We start from the raw sequence: 24,118 nt of genomic DNA, 5'->3' as shown, positions 1-24,118 counted from the left end.
ACTCGGCTTTCGTTATTATGGAGGGGTTCTTTATCTTTTTTGACATTTGTATATATATGTTTTACATATACCCTAGGTATCATGAAGTTGTGCAAATTTATTTAATAAGGCGAAAAAGGCCAGGCAGATCTAAAGAGTATTGATATACAAAATTTAGTTACATACTCTCATCTCCAAAGCAGTACGCTTTTCATTTTCATATTCGCCATTCAAGTTTCAATTTTCCATGTGGACAGCGGGGAAATCCTGCTCTGACACGTAAGCTGAAATTTTTATGTGTATATGTATGTGTATGTGTATGTGATTGCTTTGTCAAAGAGTATGAAAAAGTTGGTTTCACCTAAATTTAAGGCGTTCTTGCTCTTCATTGAACTGATTAGATATTCGCTTTGATATAATGGAACTTACTTCGACACTTTTATTAATAGCTAGCTTAAGTTATATTTATGTTCATATTTCAATAGCTGAAGCTCTAACGTTTATAATGAAAGTCAAACTCTTTCAATTAAATTGCTGTTAAATTTAAATTCGAATTACTTTAATATAACATTTGCTCATAATATTGTAAGCACTTTACCATATTATAAATCTCATTTAATACATAAAGCCAAACATAAAAGTGTCATCTAATATCTTATTAATATAATTTGACAAGCGCACATTTATTTGTCAATCTTTTTGTTTGACTACTGTCTAAGCCGAAGCATGGCCAATTCAAATTTATGATTCACACGCGCACATGTCACACAACCAGTTTAATTGTTATCAACATTAAGATGTCGTCTGCTAATCAAACTGAGCAGCTTATCAATGGCAGCAAACGCTTTTCGTTTAGACCCTGACCAATGCCAACTTAAAAGCGTGGATAAATGAAAATTTTCGACAGTGTATTTTATTGTTATTGTTTTATTTTTATTTTCGTAGAGCACGAATCACAACTCGTACTGCTTAACATTTTGCATTCGTGTCGTGACGTCACAGTCAAAGTCACAAGTGCGGTGTCTTAAAACAAGATCTGACAGCGACTAGCGGGCTTAGTCGCGGTTAGCCGACACAACTGTAAGGATCAGCTGTGCTGTAAAAGCAACCACAATAAAAATATTGTGTGGTGTGGAAAGTGTATGTGGGTGAAACTTGTGGCAAGTGAGATGCAAATATTTGCCAAGTGTTAATTCAAGTGATGCAATGTCTAATCAACGGAAAAACCTTACAATTGACAAAGACTTACGACATGATATTACCACATATGTCAATTTAAGCAAAAATTGTAAATTGCCATTGACAATTGCGTATTAAATTGCGACTTGCATAGCTAAACCAGTCTTAATTTACATTGAAAGTGAATTAGAGCAGAGTTTGCACAGCTTGAGAACTATGTGGTCTGACATCTGTTTACCAAGGCTACCTCTCAGACCAGTTTACGTTATCAGTCCAGTCGATGTACTTAACCGCTACAACAGTTTTATGATACTTTTATCTATTTCACAACCAAATTGCAGCAATTCAAGAAATTTTAATTAAAATCGTTTAGTTGTTAACTGCCTTAGACGTTGAAGCAATAATCTAGAACCACACTTTACGATTCTGTTATTGTACTATTCACTTAGTTTAGTGTATGATTTATCTAAAACGCTTTCCTTGTTTAGTTGTTGCATATAAAAATAATAATTTTATAAATAACTTCGACACATGTTGGTTAATATTTGTTATATGAAAATTCAGGTCATACAACAGCTGCAAAAAGTTAATGCAAAGAAATTACGAAAGTGCAATAAAATAAGACTTTAAAGTGTTCGCATAATTACCTGGCACAATAAACAAAAACAAGCAACATGGCTAAATCAAGGCAATTTCTTAATATACTGGGGCTTATGCTGCTGCTCTATTTGAATAAAGCCACAGCTAACACAAAAAAGCCAAATATAATTATAATATTAATAGATGATATGGTAAGTGCAAGCAATGTTTATATAGCTTCGTAAATTATACAATAGCGGTCAAAGAAATTCAGACACATTCATTTTTATTTGTCAAATATTAAAATGTATGTACCCTAAAGATTCAAAATTGTTTTCATAAGCTTAATAATTTTATTTATATACCTGATCGGTAAAAGTCTCGGAAAAAGTTGAATAAGGGTATCAAGACAAACTAGAGCGATCAAGCCCTATATGCCTGCATGAGCAATAAGATCTAGATATTAAATTTGATATATAGATGTAAGCTACTGTGTTTATGTATATATGTATACATACACATAAACTCATAAAATTTATGTGAGTATTTGGGTGTGTGTTGCTACGATCCCCTAGATCAAATGCTTAAAACTTTAATACATTCTTGTTTATTAAACAATATTAGTATCCATAAAGTGTAGTAATTTTTCATATTAAATACTATAACTTTCAATAATATGTGTAAAAATTTTAAAACATATTTTAATAAAATAAAATAAAATAAAGACCTAGAAATTTTATATTAAATAAAATGACTTAAAATTCTTAACATTAAGGTTAAATAATGAGACCGTAATCAGCATTTTTTTTATACACTTTGACATTTTTGTAAAAAATGGAAAAAAGGTATCATGAAGTTGTGGAAATGTATGTAACAGGGAGGAGGCGTGGCAGACCCCACAAAGTATATATATTCTTGATCAGCAAGACAAACTGAGTCGATATAGCCATGTCCGTCTGTCCGTCTGAATGTTTGAGCAACTGTTTCTCAGCAACTATAAGAGCTAGAGCAACCAAATTTGTGTATAGGTGCTCCTATATCCAAACCTCCGCAAAACGGAAAAAACGATTTTAAGCCATTAAAAAGTATTTAAAATTCTGAAATAAACCACAAAATCGCCTGGTCATGTTTTCGACCGATACCGAATTTTAGAAAGTGCGGGCTAATAACTTAGAAGCTATTCACATTCTAATTTTCAATATAGACAGCGGGGTGTGCTTGCTGACGCGTCATACAAACGTCGCTGCCGACGCAGGCGGCGGCGTTGCTGCTGACGCGTTGGCTGTTTGTGTTGTATGTGTTTATGCGTGTGTTTGTTGCGATGCTCTAGTCAAAGTGTATATAAAAGTTGGTTGCGCCCAACTTGAATTTTGTTTAAATAGTCTCAGCATCTATATTTGAATGTTTATAGGGCATCAATGACGTTAGTTTTCATGGCTCCAATCAAATCGTAACACCAAACATAGACGCTTTGGCCTATAACGGCATTATTCTCAACAAATACTATGTGCCCAATCTATGCACGCCGTCCAGAGCAACACTACTCACTGGCAAATATCCCATACACACAGGTTAGTCCATTAATTCAGTATGCTACTCCAATTAACACCAATTTTTTCACAGGCATGCAGCACTTTGTGGCTGTGCCTGATGAGCCCTGGGGCCTGCCTCTAACTGAACGCCTCATGCCACAATTCTTTCGTGAAGCAGGCTATGCCACACATTTGATAGGCAAATGGCACTTGGGCTTTTGGCGCAAGGATCAAACGCCCACCATGCGCGGCTTTGATCATCACTATGGCTACTATAATGGCTATATAGACTATTACGATCACACTCATAATATGCTATATAAAAACTACACAGTGGGCGTAGATTTTCGACAGGATTTGCAGCGCTGGCCCAAGGACAATGGGACTTATGCCACGGAAGCTTTTACATCGCAGGCACGTCATATCATAGAGCAACATGATCAAAGTCGTCCTTTGTTTATGGTGCTCAGTCATCTAGCAGTGCACACAGGCAATGAGGATAAGCCCATGCAGGCGCCGCCAGAGGAAGTGGCCAAGTTTGCGCACATAAGCGATCCAAAGCGACGCATCTATGCGGGTGAGTATGCTCAGTTATCCAGGATAGGCTAAAGAGTTTTTGCTTGTTTCTTATACGGCCCCTGGTTGTAGGCATGGTGTCTAGTCTGGACAAGAGCGTGGGTCAGACCATCAGCGCATTGGCGGACAAGGGCATGCTAGAGCATAGCATAGTGCTGCTATATTCGGACAATGGTGCTCCTACGCTGGGCATACACTCCAATTCGGGATCCAACTATCCGTATCGTGGCGTAAGCATACAGCAAATACACCTTATAGGCAACAGCTACAGTTATGTTATTTTATAGCAAAAGGAATCACCCTGGGAGGGCGGCATACGCTCAGCAGGCGCCATCTGGAGTCCTTTGCTGCAGCAGCAGCGCTATGTGTCCAATCAGCCTATACATGCCATTGACTGGCTACCCACGCTGAGTGCAGCGGCGGGAATCTCGCTGCCCGCTGAGCTGCAACTGGATGGCGTTAATGTTTGGGATGTGCTAAGTGGCAACTTGGAGCCGCAATCTAGGCGGCTGCTACATGTTTTAGATGATGTTTTTGGCTATGCTTCCTATATGCGCGATAATCTCAAGTATGTAAATGGCAGTCGCTTTGAGGGTCGCTTTGATAACTGGCTGGGTGAGCTGCCTGAGCATGAAACTGATCCGCAAAGTGAGTTTTATGCGCAGCTCGTGCTTGCCTCTGAAGTGAACCAGCAACTAGGCTCCAAAGCACTCAATGAGAAGCACATACAGCTGCTACGTGCTGCAGCTACTCAACGTTGTCCCAACAATGCAGAGAACAAGACGCAAACGGCTTATCAGTGCAATCCACTCCTGGCAGCCTGTTACTTCAATCTGGCCAAAGATCCCTGTGAGCATTACAATCTAGCCGAAGTATATCCATTGCAGCTGCAACTGCTGGCACAGGAGGTGGATGAGTATCGGCGTGGCGCTAAATCAAGCGCACGTGTCCCCCGAGCCGATGATCGTGCCAATCCCGCATTGCATGGCGGCCACTGGGAATGGTGGAATGAAACAGCGCCCACTTCAAGTGGCGCTCAACCCTCGAAATCAAATATCTTTAGCTGGTCTTGGCAATGTGTAAAAACTCTTGTACAAACTTATTTTTAAATATAAATTAGTGTGGGAGTCTAAATTTTAACGACAGTGGTTTATTGTCATAATTTAGATCTTGTTTGCTTGATGCAAATTATTTTTTTGGCTCTTAGATTCTTTATAAACAGTAAGTAGTAGCAAAAATACTTATTATATAACAAACATTTAAATTTCATTTCTTTTTTGGTACTTAGATTACAGCAAAACATATAAAAGGATAATACAAAATTAGTTCAACCGTTGCTAACAATTATCAATCATTTATAACGTTGTAAATACATATATATATGTAGGTATATACTATTAGTATACAATTAAGGTACATAATTCTATAAACATAATACAGAGCACAGACAGACGCAGCTCTGTGCTCACACTAAGACAATACCTTGGGATTTATTTATAAATGGGTCTCCTTTGTGTTTATTGAGGCAGCAGCAGCAGTAGCGGCAGCTACTCCAATGTGGCGCTATTCAATCATATTGAATAGCAAACAGGAGAATATCATGCCAAAGATCTATTGAAAAAAAAACAATATTTTTGTATGTCTTAGTTAAGGCCGCGCAGGCTTAGTTGTAGATACTAACCATGAGTATGGCTACCGCTATGGATGTGCCGCCTATAACTGCCGCATGATCACGAATGAAATTGGTCGCCGTATATAGACAGCCCTGATTGTACAGATTTGTTATGGTGGGAAAGAGTGTGCACTCCTTGCGCTGGCCACCAAACAGCTCCTGACAGCAGGACTCTGGCACAGGACCATAACGATTCCAGTCGTGCCAGGTGTCCACGCCACAGCACTGCAAACGCTCCTGCGTCAAATCCCAAGCTTGTGTAATCTCTCTACGGCTGCCGTACAAGGCCATGGTGGAGCGCATTTCCTAAAAGTCAACATTCGAAATGTTCATGTCTCTTACACTTTGAGCTCAGATTTAGCTCAACCTACCTGTCGCATAGTTTGCTGCACTCGCTCACGAAAAACATAGCCCAAAACGCCGCCGATTAGCATGGTGACGAAAACCAAAGCCACAATTATGAAATACTGCGAAAACAAATGTGTGAGTTAGTGTTAAATATTTAGAAGCTAAAAGTTAAGTTTACATACCGTTAATAACAAGCACTTGACTTCCTTGCCAGCACCCACACAGCCTAAGAAGGAAACCAAGCAAATAATAACTGACGTGACCAGCAGCACATAGACAGCTCCAGAGAAAAGGTTCGTGCCCAACAGCTCATTAACGAAACTGCGATCCACTAGCGTCCACAAAGTCAAACAGAATACAATTGCGCCGCCCACCTATGGAACACAAAACGCAATTATGGTATAACGGAAGCTTCACGCAGCAGCAAGAACTACTCACAAACATCACAAAGTTTGCTATAAACAAACTGTATTTGACGAACTGCCCGCAGCAGTCCATGCGCGAACTGAAGCCCATGTCGTCGTCCTGTAGGCGAGATGGAGAGAGAGAGAGAGCAACGAGATGGATTAACGGTTGAACGTAAGCTTCACAGCTGTTAGAGACGTTGTTCAAACGACAGCTATGCGAGCAATGCGTAACGCTAGCGAATGGAACGGCGCATGCGCAGCGTAGCAGCTGAGACTAAAGTACACTTAACCATGACCCACTTTGAGACGTCAGCGCCAACGCCAGCGTCGACGTCGACGTCGACGTCAAACTTTACACGTAACTGAGGCGAAGCTCACATTGTAGTTGCTGCTGTTGTTATTTATCTACATATATACATACATATATGTACATATGTATGTATGTGCTCAGCTGCTTGGGAATTTAGCTAGTTGAAACCACTGTGCGAGCCTAATGCATTTGAGCTACTTATAAGTCAAAATAGTGACAGTGCTCATTTAAATACTTGTTGTTTCTAAGTAATTGGGTTGATTAATTATGTGCATACACATTCAATCATTTTTTAAACAGCTCTTATGCTGTGTGCATATAAATTAAATGTAATTACATAGCACGCCCCACACACGCTGATGAGTAAGCTTAATATACTTCTTACTATTCGTAACCTATCTAAATGACATCTCAGCTATAAGCTGTACTTTTGAAATTTAAATGAGCCCCTAGAAGTTCGTCAGTTAATTGCGGTTATTAAAAAAAATAAAACAAAAACATAACAATATTCTCACACTGTCGAGATGATTTAATTTGTTGTTGTTTCAATTTCGTGTACTTATTAACTACTACGACGGTGTGGAACACTCGTGTAGATGACAGTAGTATCTGAGTCGCATTAAAATGGGGGTTGCTGAGAGTACAAAGTGTATGACTAACTGACAAATGCAAATTCGTATTATTACTTAATTTAATGTTCATATTTCGATAATGTTTTAAATTTCTTAAAAGTTTTACCTGGATCGATGACCCTTTCGAAACTGCTGAGTATAGCTATTCTTATTATAATTTACGAAACCATTACTCGAAGAAAATGAATATTTATTTAGTCTCAGCATGCTAATTATCAATTTTGTTCTATTCTTTTTGATGTCAATTAATGATTTTTCTAAGTGTACTGTATTGAATTTATTATAATGACTTACTCTATTGCCTTCCCGTAGTACAAACGAAGTTTTCGTTAGGTAACCAATTTTGACGGCTTTTCGTTGCAAATTCAATAATAAACAATTTTTTTGTTGTTGTTGTTGCTGTTGTTGTTGGTGTTTTATTTTGTTTGGTTACACTTGGTTACCCAAAGCGCTGCAAATGGTATAAGTTTTAAGGCGGGACGGCAAACTGGCAAGAGTTGCGGCGGTGCGACGGTGGCTACAAAGAAAAGTATGGAAAACGCTTTTAAATTATATTTGCTATTGAACTTTATTGAGTTTCCATAATTATTTGTCCCTGTTTTGGGCTTTCATATTAAATGTTAATTAGTATTGTCTCATTTGCTTATCACATGTCTGTTATGCTTATTTTACAGTTTTATTTCACACACTCGACGATTTTGCTTTGCTAATTTACATAATGGTTTGTTTATAAACAAATTTTTGCGAGTTCCGTAGGCTGCGAATAATATTAATTCTTTGGCTTTATAATATTTTACACTCAATTTCATTGGCCTTTGTCAGCGCTTAATTGTTAATGAGTTTTTATTCATATGCGTAATGTGCAGGTTGTTGTTTTATTCCACGGCAAGCAACTTTATCAAATTGCTTTTATGCACGCTGCCCGTTATGTCAGCCTTTAGCACTTATCCTTTTGTCATAGTCTTTTTGCTGCTGCACACAGACCCAATCTCCATTCTATGTTAAAATTCAACTCACTTTAACTCAAATATATTATTATTTGCTGTTTTTACAAAGTTTTTCTAACACTTTTTGGCGACGGCAGCAGTCTGTCCAAAATAATAATCGTACTAGTCGTATTTATTTTCACCGTATCCACCGCACGAGCGATCGCCTGGAACTGGTTGTGGGAACAAGTGTGCGGTTTTTTATAAGTTTCGCTTACAAAGAGCTTTGTTGTTTGCTGGCTCTCAGCTAAATTACAATAATGTTGTCTTCGACAGTCGCCAAAGCTCAGCTTACGCCAAATGCGCGCGTAAGAGACGGGCGATGAGAGAGGCAGAGTTCACTCTCGTGAAGAAAGAGAGCACGCGCTCGCTCGCTCGTGAGTTTGAGAGTCGGCTTTATGCTTACAAAGCGCAAATACTTCTGAGTGTCTCAGTTTTTACTTTTGCTTTTGTTGTTATTTTTGTAGTTGTGTGTCTGTGGCTCAGCATGTGAAAATATATTGAGTAAACAAAACATGTTTTGAGCGCGAAGCTTTTTTTCCATAGCGACAACCTTTGTTTAAGTTTATGCAATTTTTTCTAAGTACGGGTACGCACTTGAAAAATTAGAAATGTGTTTTACTTGCTCATCGATTTCAAAACCTTTTTCCAAAAAACGAATATGTACATATAAGATAAGAATTGTCGTGTGAGTTATTAAGAAACTCCGTATGCGTAATTTCCTGCCCAATTCTACAAATTCTTAACATCTTAATTTATTTAAGTGCAACAATTTAACGCTTGTCACCTTCAAAATACTTAAATAGATTTGCACTCACATTAATGATTAATCACATAAATACACGAAATTCTATATCATTCAGTCAAACAATAAATTAAAAACTTTATTAAAAATGCAAATGCTCTTCATGGCTTCGATTGCTTGGCAGCTTCATGAAATATTTTGTGAGCTGACTCAAAAATATATGTGCATTTTTACAGCTATAAACTTTTATAGTGTCTATAAAACGCAAAAAGTTCCCACAGCGTGTGCTTGATGCAAAATGGTTGACAACAGCAACAACATTATTAACAGGCACAGTAATTGTTTTTCTATTTATACCACACTGAGAGCTGAGAGGGAGGAGGAGAGTAGCAGTTGGTGTTAACACAGCCATAAAAGTGCTAACCAAGTCAGCAATTTCATAGAGACAACACTCAGCAAATTAGGCATTTCGTCTGGCTGGCTTGGGGGTGGAGTAAACTTCCACTAGCGGCCTTTGCCAACTTTGACCTTAGCATGTAAATAGTTGTTGAAACCGAAATTGCTTCACTCAAGTAAGTGAGTATTTGGGTAACCAATTTGTTTGTCCAACTTAATGAAACCGCTAATTGTTCAAGGTTCTACAACAATTGCAGTGCCAAGAGTACGCAGCTCAATGTTAAAACCAATTGAACAATGAAAGGGAAGTTGTAAGAATTTAAAGCTTAAAACATGTATATGGATGCAAGATACAATAGATATGTTAGGGCTGTGTGTTTTGATTGATATAATTTCAGTCAATTATAAATATAAATTTGCCTTTATTATTAATTTTTTACCAGCGCTATCTTATATGCCTGCCCTCAATCATTTGTCACCTTGTAAACTAAAAGTAAAGGAATTTTGAAACCTAAGCTTAAAACTAAACCACAAGTACGCAAGCCAGTCCTGCTTATCTGATTCTCAATAGTCAACACTTATGACCAATGTTCAGTATTTCCCAAGTGCAATGCTTGACCTTACTTTTATTACACTGGATATTTACTATTCGATAACAAATTAGCCCTACAAAAATGTTACAATTGTTTAAAGTAATTGTTTACCAGCAGTGGCTTCCTCCCACATATTTGAAGAGCGTTTCAGGCAAACAAATTAAGCGCGCTAACAGCCGAAAATACTAAGTCTTAGTCATGTGCTTGCTAATTGCTCGGTGTCAGCTTTGTTGATTATACGTGACGATGAGCCAAGACGAAGTTTTACCGACTCGCAGTTGAATTGCACACAAAGGGAACGCAGCTGGAATGAGAGAGCCGCTCGCACTGACGTTGAGGCTGAGTCGTCATTTCCGTTCAGTAGTGATGGGCCCTGAAGACAGACTGATTAAAGTCAATATTTTAAGGCATTCTTTTAGGCGAAACCTAAATATTTTACATGTACAAAGTAGTAATCCAAAATCAAAATTATTTGAATTCCTGAAAAGCAATGCAAAAATCTACTTTGATATTAAATGCATACATTAAAAACACCATATGTCGTAAGGAATTTGTACTGATGGGTGACAGGAAACGGGTGGTCGCTGTACAGTCGAATTTACAGGAGTTAAACTTTCTGAGCTGAGCAATTTTTGTAAATTTCACCGGTAATCGAACTTAGACCAAAAAATACTGTACAAAATAACTTTCGAGTAGCAACCACTTACTAAACGCTTATCTGTCAGCATGATTACGCATACGCAGCGTTGCCTTCAAATTGTCTATTGACAATTGAAATTTTCAATTTTCTCTAAATAAATATTGCTTTTGAGTATATTGAGTACGTTCAGCCACGTTCAAATTAACTTAAATTTTTCTTAATAGAAGAAATGTCACGAACGGCAAGAGTTCAAATCTCAAATTTTTCTAAAAATCACCCATGTAGAGGCAGGTCAATAAATATTGATAAATTCAAAAGTTATTGATAAATATAAAAGTTTTAAACAATTATCGAAAAGTGTTAAAGATAATATGGGAAATTCTCTGATGTCGAATGCGACATTTGTACGCACTCAAACCGATAAAAAGCCATGTGCCAAGACATTATTTTATTTTTACAAAATAAGAAACTTATAGATCTTGGTTAGCTCTATAATTGGTGCTACGACCGATTTTGGAAAATTCTTTGTTTTCAAGACAATCTCAAAAATGTTAGACATTTGCACACGACAAAAACCAAAGTCGCTTTTTTGAAAACCAGTTCAAGCACTGATTTCAGCGAAGCGTGATGAAAGATTTTAAGGCAATTAAATTTAAAGTGTTATGTAGTAATAGCTCTTAATAATGTTTAACATTTTTTTCCATTACAGTTCTTAAGTTGTTTTTGTACTTTTTAAGTAAATTAGAAGGGCATATATGTATTAAATATGTTTGGACACAATATTGGATGGTCATTAGACCAAAACTTTGAATGCACCGATTACAAATGATCTTTTTCAATGTCGCACACGACAGTGATAGAAACTGATGAGCTGATAAAAACCTTGCCGTTATTAACTATCGCATCGTTTCGTTTACATTTGTTTTATATTCTTGGAATATCAACTGCGATTTAAAAGAGCGAATATCAACGCAAAATGTCTTTCTTTAACACGTTTCTGACTTTGCATTGAAATATATCAATATGTGTTATAAATAAATGTAAAATATGCATATATAAGTTAAATATAATAGATATAAAACTATGAAAAAAAATTATTTTAGACTTTCAATTTTCTGGCTGCGATTGACCATTCTGGAAAATTTCCTATATAGTAAATATTTCCCTAAAATCGAAATATGAGAAGCTATCGAAAAATGTCAGATTATGTTTCAAAAATTACCGAAAAGAAAAGATCGAATTTTGTAAAACTGTTTGTGTTTGTATGCACTTTGTATCGCTTTCTTACATTATCTATAAAATACATATGTACACATTTCCTAAACAATTTAAATGACATTTAGCACTTATTATTTTTTTTAACTAGAAGGATTTAATGCAAACACTTAAACTGATATAAGACGGAAACAGATTTTATTTTAGAGAAGACTTTAACAGCGAACCGACTTTTTAATATGTAAAAACTGGTCGTTGACGGAGCTCGCGAGGCGGGCGGAGTATGGGCAAAGCCCTCTAGTTAAAAATAATACTTTCTTATCTCCATTCGGGGGCAAAGCCGTCTAGTTGAATATATTTCTTTCTCATCTCCGTCTTCGTCTATTTTGGTTGTCATCATTTCAGTTCAAGTTGCACAAAATATCTGTGTACATTCTACATATATTTATGTATTATGGTATATATATATTTACAATTACAGTTGCTCGGCGGTGCACAGTTGTAGATACCCAATGCCCCAATAATGTTGGGGCGTTGGCAATTTGTTACTTTAAGTACAAAATAGTTATTGTTTCTGACATTTTGGTAGGATACTTAAGCAATACTTAGCCTAAATCTCTACGATTGTTAAGACGGCAACAACCTTTAAAAGGAAACTTAGCTCATAACGGTCTAAAGTTGCTGCTACAATTCACATTTATGTAGTATATGTAGCTATCACTGTGACATCACAAATCGCATTGGGAGTAACTCACGCAGTGCGGCAGGCATTTGCATATTCTACGGTATCGTGCAGCGTAGGAAAGATCTCAAAAGGGCCCTCGCTCAGCGCCATGCTATGCACCAACGTATCGTATACGCGATCTACAGGACTAGCCAGAAGTAGGCGTCCACCACGTGCCTTAAGCTCCTTGCTAATGTCGGTCAAAGTGCTGCAACCGGCAACATCAATGTGACCCAGCATGGAAAAATCAAGTATGAGAAATCGGAACCCATTCGTTGACTCCACCAGCTGCCCGTTAACGTTCTTGCCATTCTGAGACACAGGCATATAAGTATCCTTGTCTTTGGCCACGCTGATCCTTTTCTTGTTGCTCCCATCGAGGCCAATTGCATCGTAGAGCGCGCGACGGAAGAACATACTGGTGGCAAAGTTGAGCGAGCCGCAATAACGAAAAATATGTGTCTCTGGCAGCTGCATGACATTCCGATGCTGATTCATATCCATATAGATGCCAGGCGCCTCAGGCATATAGCCCAGCAGACAGGAGTAGGGCTTGAGACCTTTAATATATAAAGCCAGCAGCGATATGCAGACACCAATCAGCAGACCAATATCAATGTCGATGAGCACCACGCACAAAAATGTGGATATCCAGGTGAACATTTCCAGCTTGCCCTGCTTGGAGAATTTCTTCAGTTGCTTAACCTGCATAAACATTGGCTTCAGTGCGACTATGATAACGCCGGCCAAAACGCACTGCAAGAGCGGAAGTAAAATAATAGATTAAACAAAAATATATTGAATTTCAGATTAATCCCTACTCTGGGCAGTGAGTTGAAGAAGGGTCCAATCCACACGAGTGTTGCCACCACCAGCGAAGCCGAGACCAAGGAAGCAATTTGGGAAACACCACCAGTCTGCTCCTGTATGACAGAACGTGAGAGCGAACAGGCCATGGGCAAGCAGGAGAAGCAACCACCCACAATATTGCCCACGCCCATTGCAAATAGCTCCTGATTGGCGCGCACCTCATAGCCATGTTTCTTGGCAAATGTTAGACCCATGGACATAATAATCGAGTAAGTAACTATTGCTATGGCTATTGAGTCCATGGCCACCATAGGCACCAGATCCAAGCGCGGCAACGCAAGCGCAGGCAAGCCATTTGGTATCGTGCCCACCAAATTTACATCAAAGTTTGGCTTTAGCTGACAGTACTTGGAGATTAAAGTGCCACCAATGACAGCGAATAGCTCGCCCGGAAACGGAAAGCGGCACCGTTTGCTTAGACAAGGCTTCAGACATTCATTGCAAATGATCATGAATGTGATGACACCCATGCAAATGCCAAAGCTGACCAGATTTGTCTGTGGCACATTCTTCACCACATCGATCAGTGTGTAAATGATCTTGAAGGCGCCCTTATGGCGACTAACTTCAATGCCCAGCACATCCTTTAGCTGAGCGCTAACCACATGACAGGCGGCGGCGGTGGTGAAACCATTCACCAGTGGTTCACTCAGCAGCGAGGCTAACGTGCCCAGTCGGAAAAAGGACATAAGTAGCTGCAAATAAAGAGAATTTGTTAATACTTAGAACGGACGGAATGGAATTAGCCATCAACTAAGACTCACATTAACAATGCCCACTGTTAGCGCTAGGGCTGTGACCACTTCCACATGCGTTATGGGATTGTCAGGCAGCAGGGGCAATGCCGTTGTTGTTGTTGCATTCTGCAGCAGCAACATTGTCGTTGCTGTTGTTGCTCCCAGCAAATCTGCTGACGCTGGTGCCAGCGTAGTGAGTGTTGTATCTACAGGATGATCCTCCACATTTGCATAGGTGTAGACCACTTTGCGCGTCATCATGCTGGCTACGGCAAATGTCCCAATGGATATATGTTTGGAGGTGCCAAGGAACATATAAACTAGCACTGGAAACACAGCCATATAAAGGCCATTGCCAGCCGAAACGCCAGCAAGCAAGCCATAGGCCATGCCATGAGGTATATTCATAATGGCCACCGTAAAACCCGCTATAATATCACCGACCAAGTCACGACGCAGCGAGTATTGTGGTAACCATTGCAGGATGGGTATAATGCCCGTGAAGAGCGAGAAGAAACTCCATCCCTGCCAGCAGCGACGCAATGAGGAGGGTATGCTCTTGTCGCGCGCCCCATAGCCTGTATCCTTTATGACCACCTCATGTGTGAGCACATCCCGATGTATACTGTACTTTGGCTGAAATTTGGGTTTACTTTGGGCTACGATTTTGCAATTGTTATTGTTGTTGTTGCCATTCAGGGGCTTACTTCTAAAAAAGAGAAAAAAACGTATTTATTTTAATATTTTCAATATGGGGTTGAACTTCACTTACTCTGGACTCTCTTTTTCGTTGGGCATGTTGTCTGCTGCAGCTACTCGCTCTTCTGTTAAGTTCTGCTTCTCGCTCCTTGCCACATCTGCGTCGGTGTAGCAATGTCTTTGTAGATCTCTTTGATATAGCGCGTCCCTCAGTTCAGTTATTGGTAGCAATTGCTCCTGATTATTACTCAACTGTTCCCTGTTAGCCTCACACCGTAGGGGTATTAATAAAGTACCAGCTTCAGTATCTGCTGACCGTCGCTGTTGTAAGTCTTTTATATGCTGCCACGCACATTTAAAATATTTGTGATTTTGCTACAAAAAACAGAAAGGAACAGCATATTATAATGATAAGATATAGAGAAACAGTCACAATGTGACTTGCTAGATGAAATCTTTGCAAAACACTTCAGCTACAGTATCTTTAACTACCGATTACCGAACGCTGTTTAAAATATATAAAAATTTTTCCATCAATAACAATTCAATATTTCATTGACAAAGTCAATTAAATATGTAATGCTAGCCGGGCACGTTGCTAACTTAACTATAATTATCAGTTTGCTATCACCTGTTAGATTATAATGCAAATTATCAACACATTTTTCCTTTTTGATTCTATAATTTTGCACACAACTTCGTTGACACACAAAACACGACTAAAACATCACTTGGCAATTTCTCAGTTAGCGCGAGTATAATTACAAATACAAACACAGCAACTATATACATATGTATATATTTATATTCGTATTTACAGATTGTGGTGGCAATCGGTTAATTTTGGTCAAATTAACACCAACAGCTAATTGTACATATCATGGTATTCACATGCCCAGAGTAATCGAACTTAGACAAAAAAAAACAGAGTAGAAAATATCTTTCGAGTAGCAAGCACTTGCTAAACGCTTATCTGTCAGCCTGATTACGCATACGCAGCGTTGCCTACAAATTGTCTATTGACGTCTAGTCGTGTTAAATATCATTTGTACTTTGCTTGCTTTTGTTATCACGCACTTGAACATATGGCGCTAGACCCTGAGCAAACCTGTATTAGTAGTAAATTCATATTTTGATATTTCATATTTTCCGGTGAAAGACATGCTAATTGCAGCACCAAATAGTTTTAAAGACCACATAATTTGTTTGGCACATTAACACGAATGGGTGAGTCAATTCCCAAAATGTATTTTACCCTCACGACTGTTAGACACAGTTAACGCTAAAATTCGAATTTACAAATGTAAAATAACTAAAAGACGTTTAACCGGTTAAGCCACTTCACTAAACGCTTACAAAATTGATATATAAAACATTGACTTGCAGCCACATGCATTGCTTAATGTCCGAGAAGTGCAAGGTCAAGTTCAACGCTACGCTACGGATCACTAGGTTAAGTATTGCCGGCATACACATCTTTATGATATAAAGATCCATGGGAACATTGCCTTCAATGCAAGCTCAACCTGAGATCAAGTGGTTCAATTGACAAGATTCGAAATGTAAATTCAACGAAATTTAATAAAAATTAAATTATTATTATTTTAAATTAAAATGAGAGAGAGCACAGCAAGTACTTCAAAAAGAGAAATTGAACTAGCAAAAACAATAATTTACCTTGACATCAATACAGCAAACAAATTAAATAATATGTATAAATAAATTTTAGATACAACCTAAACAGGTTTAGTTTCTACTAAGCCAAAAACCGTAAGCTTATTAGTTCCACTAGCAATTCTTAATTTAGGATAATAACAGTTACATTATATTTGACGTTTGTATGTATATAACTATTGTAAAAACAATTTTTTTTTTTAAATTAGAATTAATTTGTTAATTTTTCAACAGAATTTTTTAGTTACAATTTAAACTGTTTTTTTTTTAGCTTTATATTTTTAACATTTTAAGCAGAAAGCGATTTATTCCAAATGTATAATCTTCTTAAAGATTAAAAGCTTTACATAAAAAAAATGTATTTTAAATTAAACAAGAACGGATTAAAATTAGGAAGCCAATTTTTTTATACTCTTTAACTAGGGTATCGAAATACTGGAGAATAACAAAAATAAGGGAAATAAAATTGAGTATCCTTGTAACAAATTTCTCTAGCTCTTATAGTCTCTGAATTATTGTTGCTCATACAGACAGGAAAGCTGGGCATGGCTCAATCGACTCAGTTTGCTTTGCTCATCAAAAACATATATACCTTATGCGGTCTGTCTGTTACATATTCAACAACTCTTTTCTATATATAACAAGTGGACAAATTAAAGTTGGACGCCACCAACTTTTAAATACACTTTAACTAGAGCATCGCAGCAAACACACGCATGCTATCACAAACACATACACACAAAACAGCGGACGCGTCACAGCTGTTCATCGGTAGCGTCGGCAGCGACGTTTGTATGGCGCGTCAACACGTGCACCCCGCTGTCTATATTGAAAATTGAAAAGTAAATAATTCTCTCAAGTTATTTGTCGATTCGTTCACTATCGGTTCGAAAATGATTAGGCAATTTGTGATTTATTCAGATTTAAAGATTTTTGTACTGCCTAATATCGTTTGGGGGGGGGGCGAAGGGGGGGGGGGGGGGGGGGAGGAAATAAAAAAATAAAATAAAGCGTAGTGTCCTGGATAGAGGCGCCTGTATACCAAATTTGTTGCTCTAGCTCTTATAGTTGCTGAGAAACACGCAATCATACAGACGGACGAACGGACAGGCGGACATGGCTATATCGCCTCAGCTCGTCGAGCTGATCAAGAATATATATACTTTAAGGGGTCTGCGACGCCTTCTTCTCCCTGTTACATACATTTGAGAACTTCATAATACCCTTTTTCCATTTTTTACAAAAATGTCAAAGTGTATAAATAAATGTACTTGACATTCATATACAAACGTTACATAGTCTATTTTATTTGGGTATAAATGTGACATGACAAATTAATACAAGTATAGTAAAAAAGTCGAATTGAATTTTGGATGCTGCCGTTAGGAACTGAAGGGGCACCTAAGAGCTTCATGTGACAATTAGCGTTAGCTGCTTTATCAAAAACAAATTCAGCTCTTGCTTATCAAAAGCCCCATGGAAATAAAATTAATAAGTCAAAAATTTAGCGAAGTTCATTCTTATTTTTAAGAATTTTCCATCGCATGTTTTTTACTTAGAGCGTACTTGTAACATTTCACGAAACTGCACCAACTTTGTTGCACTATTAAATAAAACTAAAGTTGAAAATAATTTAGTCACAGCAGCATCTTAAATAATTTGACTGCATTGAGCTATATATTAAAGTGATAAAGAAAACTAAAGCTAATAATGAAGTTGATGAACGTTCAGCTGATAATCTTATAAACATACATATACATCAAGTTAATATTTATTTAAGTTTATTAGAGATAAAGCTATATAATTTAAGCTTGTGTGAACAAAATAAAATCAAGAACTAAAAAACTAATATTTGCACACTAATAACGGCCTCAAACATTTAACGATCAGCAAAATAACAGAGCCCAATGCCTAAAAATATTCCACTATCAATAATTAAAGCGCTCACTCATAAAGGCTTAAGGTCATTCAAACAAAAAAATGACTAATCAACGGGGCAACAATAATTGAACTTGATAATGTCGAAACCCATTTAAATGAAGAGCAGAAGCAAATTTACAGTAGCTTTTGTATTATATGTATTACAAATGAGATTAATGGGTTTGGGGACTATGAAGGGCTTATCAGTGAGGTATTGTATTCTCGTGCGCATGCAACAGTTGCATGTGTTAGCTGTGCAACGGTATCAGGTAAATGCGGCATGCTAGTATTATAGAAAACTATGCCATTTTATCTAGTATAGCATACATACACAATGTGTGTGAATAGGCGAGATTTACATTGTGTGTTTGCTTTGCTGAGCTATCAGAAGAATTGTCGATTGTGCAGTTTTTTTTATATTTGTTTCGAATGTACAGAGAAACTCGTTCTCGGTTGCTTACGTAGTAAAGTTATGACAAACGTCATAGAAACGAAGTAAATAAGTCAATTAGGGCAACGGATTCGAGAGCAACTCCACCCAACAAACATCCAACGACCCAGGGTCCCTTTCTCTCTCTCTCTCACTCTGTACGTGATGTACGCTCTTCGTTTTAAAACTTGTTACAAAGCACTTTGCTTTTCGAGTTTATTGCCATTTTTATACTGAGCAAATGGCGCAAGCCAATTGTAAACAGTATATGTAAATATCTGGTATAAAGTAATGTTTACGACATTTCTATTTCAAGTACAAGCTTTTTATACTGTGGATTAGGTTTAAGCAAATACTATGTGTCTGCTCTATTCAAAATTATATGAGTTTACTTAATTATTGCTAAGAAATTGATTTTCTAACGAAAAACATTACTCAACGAAGATATCGCGCCCATTTTAGCACATAAAACCAGGCTTAAGTTTCCTTTGTTGGAATTCCGCAGCTGCCGCTACTGTTTGCTTAAGTGAAATTTGCGATATTGTATTGCCAGCTGGGGGTTTACTAACATATTTTAAAAACGCTTTGCTGTTAAAGTTAATAACTGACTGATAATCAATCTCAAGCGTACTTGTGTACACGGGTAATAAGTATGTATATAATTACGTATCCTATATACACCGGAAAGCCCCCAGCCAAATGTGTCTCAACACGCAAGGTAATTGACCAGACTAAATGAGTAAAACGCACAATAAAATCAGTCTACTGAGTACTGGCCCCACAGCTCGACTACCAATATACCACCTGAACTTAACTCTATATGTATGCATATACACCTTTGATTATATTAACACAAGTATTTCTTTATCAATTAATTAAGCTTTAAACACAAGAGCATTCGTTTAGGCTCATAATACAATGTGAGATAGATGTCAACAGGGTATTTGTGATGCGACAGGTTAAAAACAAAAAAAAAAAACAGCAAAGAAATGCAAACTCTCACACACACACACACATACACTTGTAGTCTATAAATATTTGTAAGTGCATTTGCACTCAGTTGCTTTGGGGGACAGGGTCAAGGCGGAAAGAGCGACTGAGAGCTCAGAATTTGTGTGGCTACATAGAAAGCAAAACAAAGCAAAAGTGCAAGAAAAAATAATTGACAATTAATTTGATTGGCCCAAATTGACAATGAAAAGCGTCGCAATAGAATCAATATTAAAGCAATATCTTTTTTTATTCATATATGTATACATATGAATGTTTGCATGTGTATGTATAACCCGTGATCGACAAGCATAAAATATAAAATTACTATAAATAATTAAGCTTTAGCCACCTAATGTCATTTGTTGTTGGCAACTACAGTTGTTTTTGTTATTATTGTTGTTTGTAATTTGTAGACAATTGTCACCTTCAACTTTTGATAGCGCCAACTTAGTTATTTATTTCTTGCTTTGACTGCTGTTATCGTCGCACTTGTTGCCAATAAAAATACTGATTAACACTTTCTGTACGCGTGCATTGAACAAATTGAACTTTAACTAAATATTTGTGGATTTACTTTTATAGCTTACAATTGAATGCTAACAAATAATAACTTTAAGTCTTTTTAGGCATTCCGTTGTGTTTCGTTTATTTGGTTCTTTGTTTGTTATTCAATCGCCAGCCACTGCTTCTTTCGATGCTTGCGACACTGTCACGCTACCCCGTGTTTGTAGTTGAAATTATTGTTGTTGTTTGTTGCCAAAATAAAAACGCTCGCGCCAAAAGCAAACAGACACGCGAACGAGCGGGCGAATCAAACACAGCCAGCGACAACCAATGACCCACTGAAACTGAAAGCTTTTAACACTTGCAGCTTTAACGCCAACTTAGCAGCGCCCAGCACAAAGTCCCCCAGCTACAGTGGCGCTCAGCCGCTGAAAAATGTTTTATACTGCCAAATTGACGAAACAAAAGCCAACAAATATACAGGCCGCGGACCTCTTCCATTGTCTTCTGTTGCATCGCGAGACTTTATTGAAATAATTGGAGATTTATTTAAATTTTAGATTTGACCGTTTGAAAATGCGATCTATGTATATATAGATCTAAAGAAATGTTTAATTCTTTTTGTTTCTGAACTGTAGATCATTATAGAGATATTAGTGATATGTTTACCTACTGTTTCTTATAATAATAAGTAAAATCAAACGTTTACTTAATGCAGCACTAAAGTACATTTTTTACGAATGGACGAATAAAGCTGTGAGCCACTGTACATCACTCGGCTGTTTTGTTATTGCTTTCAAAGTAGCACAGTTAATTGATAATTCCAGCATATTTTTTATTGTAATACCTTAGTAAACTGTTTATCACGGCTATCTTATTTTGTTTACACTGAGTTATTTGCATATTTTTATGCATTTAATTTAATATTTGTCAAATAGAATTTCTCAGCTGGATTCTAAGCAGTCTGGCGTTGCCACTACGCTAAAGCTTCCCACGCTGGCAGCTCCATTTACAAACAGCTGAGAACAGTGGACAAAAACTTGTAATTTAAACATTGTTTAATACATAGCAGCTAAATTTGCAATATTTGCAATAACAAATTGCAATTTGCAATAGCAAACGGAAAGGTAATTTGTATGCTTTGCATATGGTTAACATGATTAAAGATTTACTCCCACTGGCCACACTCAGTATTTTTATGTTCTGAAGCGAGCTTTCGTGGCTTAGTTTTTCAATAAAGCTTTTCAATTGGTTTTAAACTTTCGATAAGTATAGACGCATTTACCTATGAACAAAGACTGAGCACAATAGCAATGAGAATATTTTTGTGTTTGGCACTATTAGCAGGCATAGCGCTGAGCGGTAAGTTGCAAAGATAATTGTAAAAACTGTTTGTGGACAGCTAAAATCACTGGACATTAGACCAAGCGGTATTTTAAAAAATATGCGAATATATGCATACATACATACATATATTGAAAAGATGGCGTGATAACAATCACAATGGCTACCGGTTACAGCTACTGAAAGAACGGATCTTATTATTTTATTTGCAGCTCATGCAACAAAGCCACCTCGCTGGGATCCCAACTATATAGTAAAGGGTACGCTATACATACCATATGCTGAGATTGCGGAGCCTTTCTATGCTTGGTACGACAAAGGTACCAAGCGATCGCGTATTGATTACTATGGCGGCATGGTGAAGACCTATCAGTTGGCGGGCGAAGGTCAATACGGTACTTCGCTTAAATTGGCGCCAGTCACAAGCAAGGATGAGCTGAACAAGCTAACCTGCCTGCAGGTGAACGGCACCGAACAAGATTCTGTAGAGATACAGAGCATCTTGCCCAATGTTAAAGATTTTGAGCTAATTGGCACCGAAAGCTTTTTGGGGTTTACCTGCGATAAATTCCGTTTGGAGCAGACCAATGGCCAAAAGAAAAACGTTTATACAATGTGGGTGCGTTATAAGAAGTCTCCGCACTATCCTGCAAGTCGTATGCCTATTCCTGTGCGCTATGAGATGCGCGGTTACAATACGCTGTTGGGTTCACATTACGATCATTATTATTTGGATTATGATAGTTATGAGCACGACGATATACCCAATGAAGTATTTGAAATTGATGAAAATCTAACCTGCATGGGCTTCCCTGGCCCTGGTAGCGGACATTTTGCCACTTTTAATCCCATGAAGGAGTTCATTTCGGGAAGCGATGAACATGTAGACAAGGAATTCCATCACTTTAAGCGCAAGCACGGCAAGGATTATCCCAGCGACAACGAGCATGAATACCGCAAGAACATATTCCGTCAAAATCTGCGGTATATACACTCCAAAAATCGTGCCAAACTGACCTATACTCTAACCGTTAATCATTTGGCCGATAAAACTGAGGATGAACTCAAGGCACGACGCGGCTACAAGCCCTCACTTACAAAATATAATGGCGGCAAAGCTTTTCCTTATGATGTGAACAAACACAAGGACGAAATTCCATCGCAGTACGACTGGCGCTTGTACGGCGCTGTGACGCCAGTTAAGGGTAAACTCTTCCATTTCATATAATATGACCATTTTATAAACAATTCAAATGCTCGACGACAGATCAATCGGTTTGCGGCTCTTGCTGGTCGTTTGGCACAATTGGTCATCTGGAGGGTGCCTTCTTCCTTAAGAACGGCGGCAATTTAGTGCGTCTTTCCCAGCAGGCACTAATTGATTGCTCCTGGGGTTACGGCAACAATGGCTGCGATGGCGGAGAAGACTTCCGTGTCTATCAATGGATGATGCAAGTAGGCGGCGTGCCCACCGAAGAGGAATATGGTCCATACCTAGGTCAAGATGGCATGTGTCATGTCAATAATGTAACGCTTGTGGCGCCCATCAAAGGCTTTGTAAATGTCACTTCCAACGATCCAAATGCCTTTAAGCTGGCTCTGCTTAAGCATGGCCCAATTTCTGTGGCCATTGATGCCTCACCTAAGACATTTAGCTTCTACTCGCATGGTGTATACTATGAGCCAGAGTGCAAGAACGATGTGGATGGTCTGGATCATGCGGTGCTGGCAGTTGGTTATGGCACTATTAATGGCGAAGATTACTGGCTGGTGAAAAACTCCTGGTCTACCTACTGGGGCAATGATGGTTATATTTTAATGTCTGCACGTAAGAACAATTGCGGCGTCATGACCATGCCTACTTATGTGGAAATGTAATTTCAAATATTTTAATTTGTATATACTCAAGCCCTAAGGTCTCTACATATATATATGCAATAAAGACAATATGCAATTTTTCTTTGTAATCAATAAATTTCTTACGGAAAAGTTGTATTCTTTATAGATAGCTATGCATGTATCTGAAGCTGAACTAATGCGCAGACACGCACAAAGAGATAAGTTTGAATGGCAACGACCAGCAGCAATCGATTGCACTTTGCTCCATTGTGCTTTATCTGCCTGGTTATTGCAGATGAGGAAATGCTAGAAATGGACTTGGAGTTTATATATAGAACTATATACATTTTCGAGAGCAATGAATGTAAAGACTTTCATTAAATTGTTTATAATTTGTCATTTTATTTTGTAATTTTTTTTCAGTTTTATTTGTTAATTTTGTTTGTGGTTTTGTTGTTAAAGAATCATACCATTTTAATTTATGTTACAAACGCATCTGTTATAAACTTCTGCGTGTGTATGTTGGTTGTTGTTAGTAAATAATTAACATATTTAATGTACATTAGTTAAACCAAAGTTAAGGCTAAAAACTCTA

The 24,118-nt window shown here is 37.7% G+C and overlaps 4 protein-coding genes across 7 annotated transcripts; 2 read left to right on the top strand and 2 right to left on the bottom strand.

The window, feature by feature from the left end:
• Nucleotides 1-1,047: 1,047 nt before the first annotated feature.
• On the top strand, nucleotides 1,048-4,968 carry LOC108598360 (arylsulfatase B). 2 transcript variants are annotated; one of them, XM_017984980.2, is made up of 6 exons: nucleotides 1,048-1,119; nucleotides 1,723-1,949; nucleotides 3,149-3,308; nucleotides 3,361-3,846; nucleotides 3,918-4,075; nucleotides 4,133-4,968. In XM_017984980.2, the coding sequence occupies exons 2-6, from the start codon at nucleotides 1,833-1,835 to the stop codon at nucleotides 4,952-4,954; spliced, it is 1,743 nt and encodes a 580-aa protein (XP_017840469.2). In that variant the 5' UTR covers nucleotides 1,048-1,119; nucleotides 1,723-1,832; the 3' UTR covers nucleotides 4,955-4,968. The 2 variants fall into 2 exon arrangements, with proteins under 2 accessions (XP_017840469.2, XP_017840470.2); XM_017984981.2 differs by having other exon boundaries at nucleotides 1,075-1,123.
• Nucleotides 4,962-8,370, bottom strand: LOC108598372 (CD151 antigen). The gene is made up of 7 exons (XM_017984994.1): nucleotides 8,232-8,370; nucleotides 7,509-7,731; nucleotides 6,304-6,390; nucleotides 6,048-6,239; nucleotides 5,889-5,984; nucleotides 5,527-5,823; nucleotides 4,962-5,456 (listed from the first exon to the last, which is right to left on the bottom strand). The coding sequence occupies exons 3-7, from the start codon at nucleotides 6,379-6,381 to the stop codon at nucleotides 5,409-5,411; spliced, it is 711 nt and encodes a 236-aa protein (XP_017840483.1). The 5' UTR covers nucleotides 6,382-6,390; nucleotides 7,509-7,731; nucleotides 8,232-8,370; the 3' UTR covers nucleotides 4,962-5,408.
• Nucleotides 8,371-11,970: 3,600 nt separating this feature from the next.
• On the bottom strand, nucleotides 11,971-20,682 carry LOC108598358 (sulfate anion transporter 1). 3 transcript variants are annotated; one of them, XM_017984976.2, is made up of 5 exons: nucleotides 20,261-20,682; nucleotides 14,893-15,194; nucleotides 14,148-14,829; nucleotides 13,335-14,078; nucleotides 11,971-13,269 (listed from the first exon to the last, which is right to left on the bottom strand). In XM_017984976.2, the coding sequence occupies exons 2-5, from the start codon at nucleotides 14,916-14,918 to the stop codon at nucleotides 12,541-12,543; spliced, it is 2,181 nt and encodes a 726-aa protein (XP_017840465.1). In that variant the 5' UTR covers nucleotides 14,919-15,194; nucleotides 20,261-20,682; the 3' UTR covers nucleotides 11,971-12,540. The 3 variants fall into 3 exon arrangements, with proteins under 3 accessions (XP_017840465.1, XP_017840466.1, XP_017840467.1); XM_017984977.2 differs by having other exon boundaries at nucleotides 20,424-20,682; XM_017984978.2 differs by lacking the exon at nucleotides 20,261-20,682 and adding an exon at nucleotides 15,451-15,534.
• Nucleotides 20,683-21,591: 909 nt separating this feature from the next.
• LOC108598361 (digestive cysteine proteinase 1) lies at nucleotides 21,592-23,631 on the top strand. The gene is made up of 3 exons (XM_017984982.2): nucleotides 21,592-21,702; nucleotides 21,897-22,889; nucleotides 22,952-23,631. Exons 1-3 carry the CDS (start codon nucleotides 21,654-21,656, stop codon nucleotides 23,560-23,562), a joined length of 1,653 nt encoding a protein of 550 aa, XP_017840471.2. The 5' UTR covers nucleotides 21,592-21,653; the 3' UTR covers nucleotides 23,563-23,631.
• The last annotated feature ends 487 nt before the right edge of the window (nucleotides 23,632-24,118 follow it).

This window comes from Drosophila busckii, chromosome 3L (assembly GCF_011750605.1).
Source record: "Drosophila busckii strain San Diego stock center, stock number 13000-0081.31 chromosome 3L, ASM1175060v1, whole genome shotgun sequence".
Taxonomy (NCBI): domain Eukaryota; kingdom Metazoa; phylum Arthropoda; class Insecta; order Diptera; family Drosophilidae; genus Drosophila; species Drosophila busckii.
Note: the sequence above shows the minus strand (reverse complement) of the source record. Positions and strands in the feature narration are given on the sequence as shown.

Bases quoted from the DNA above. Each gene is read 5' to 3' on its own strand.
- LOC108598360 (XM_017984980.2), top strand. From the start codon at position 1,833: ATGGCTAAATCAAGGCAATTTCTTAATATACTGGGGCTTATGCTGCTG. The intron at 3,309-3,360 runs GTTAGTCCATTA...ATTTTTTCACAG, and splicing joins CAAATATCCCATACACACAG to GCATGCAGCACTTTGTGGCT. The intron at 3,847-3,917 runs GTGAGTATGCTC...CCCTGGTTGTAG, and splicing joins AAAGCGACGCATCTATGCGG to GCATGGTGTCTAGTCTGGAC.
- LOC108598372 (XM_017984994.1), bottom strand. From the start codon at position 6,381: ATGGGCTTCAGTTCGCGCATGGACTGCTGCGGGCAGTTCGTCAAATAC. The intron at 5,985-6,047 runs GTATGTAAACTT...TTGTTTTCGCAG, and splicing joins TCAAGTGCTTGTTATTAACG to TATTTCATAATTGTGGCTTT. The intron at 5,457-5,526 runs GTTAGTATCTAC...TTTTTTCAATAG, and splicing joins TAGCGGTAGCCATACTCATG to ATCTTTGGCATGATATTCTC.
- LOC108598358 (XM_017984976.2), bottom strand. From the start codon at position 14,918: ATGCCCAACGAAAAAGAGAGTCCAGA. The intron at 14,830-14,892 runs GTAAGTGAAGTT...TCTCTTTTTTAG, and splicing joins AACGAAAAAGAGAGTCCAGA to AAGTAAGCCCCTGAATGGCA. The intron at 14,079-14,147 runs GTGAGTCTTAGT...CTTTATTTGCAG, and splicing joins TAACAGTGGGCATTGTTAAT to CTACTTATGTCCTTTTTCCG.
- LOC108598361 (XM_017984982.2), top strand. From the start codon at position 21,654: ATGAGAATATTTTTGTGTTTGGCACTATTAGCAGGCATAGCGCTGAGC. The intron at 21,703-21,896 runs GTAAGTTGCAAA...TTTTATTTGCAG, and splicing joins AGCAGGCATAGCGCTGAGCG to CTCATGCAACAAAGCCACCT. The intron at 22,890-22,951 runs GTAAACTCTTCC...GCTCGACGACAG, and splicing joins CGCTGTGACGCCAGTTAAGG to ATCAATCGGTTTGCGGCTCT.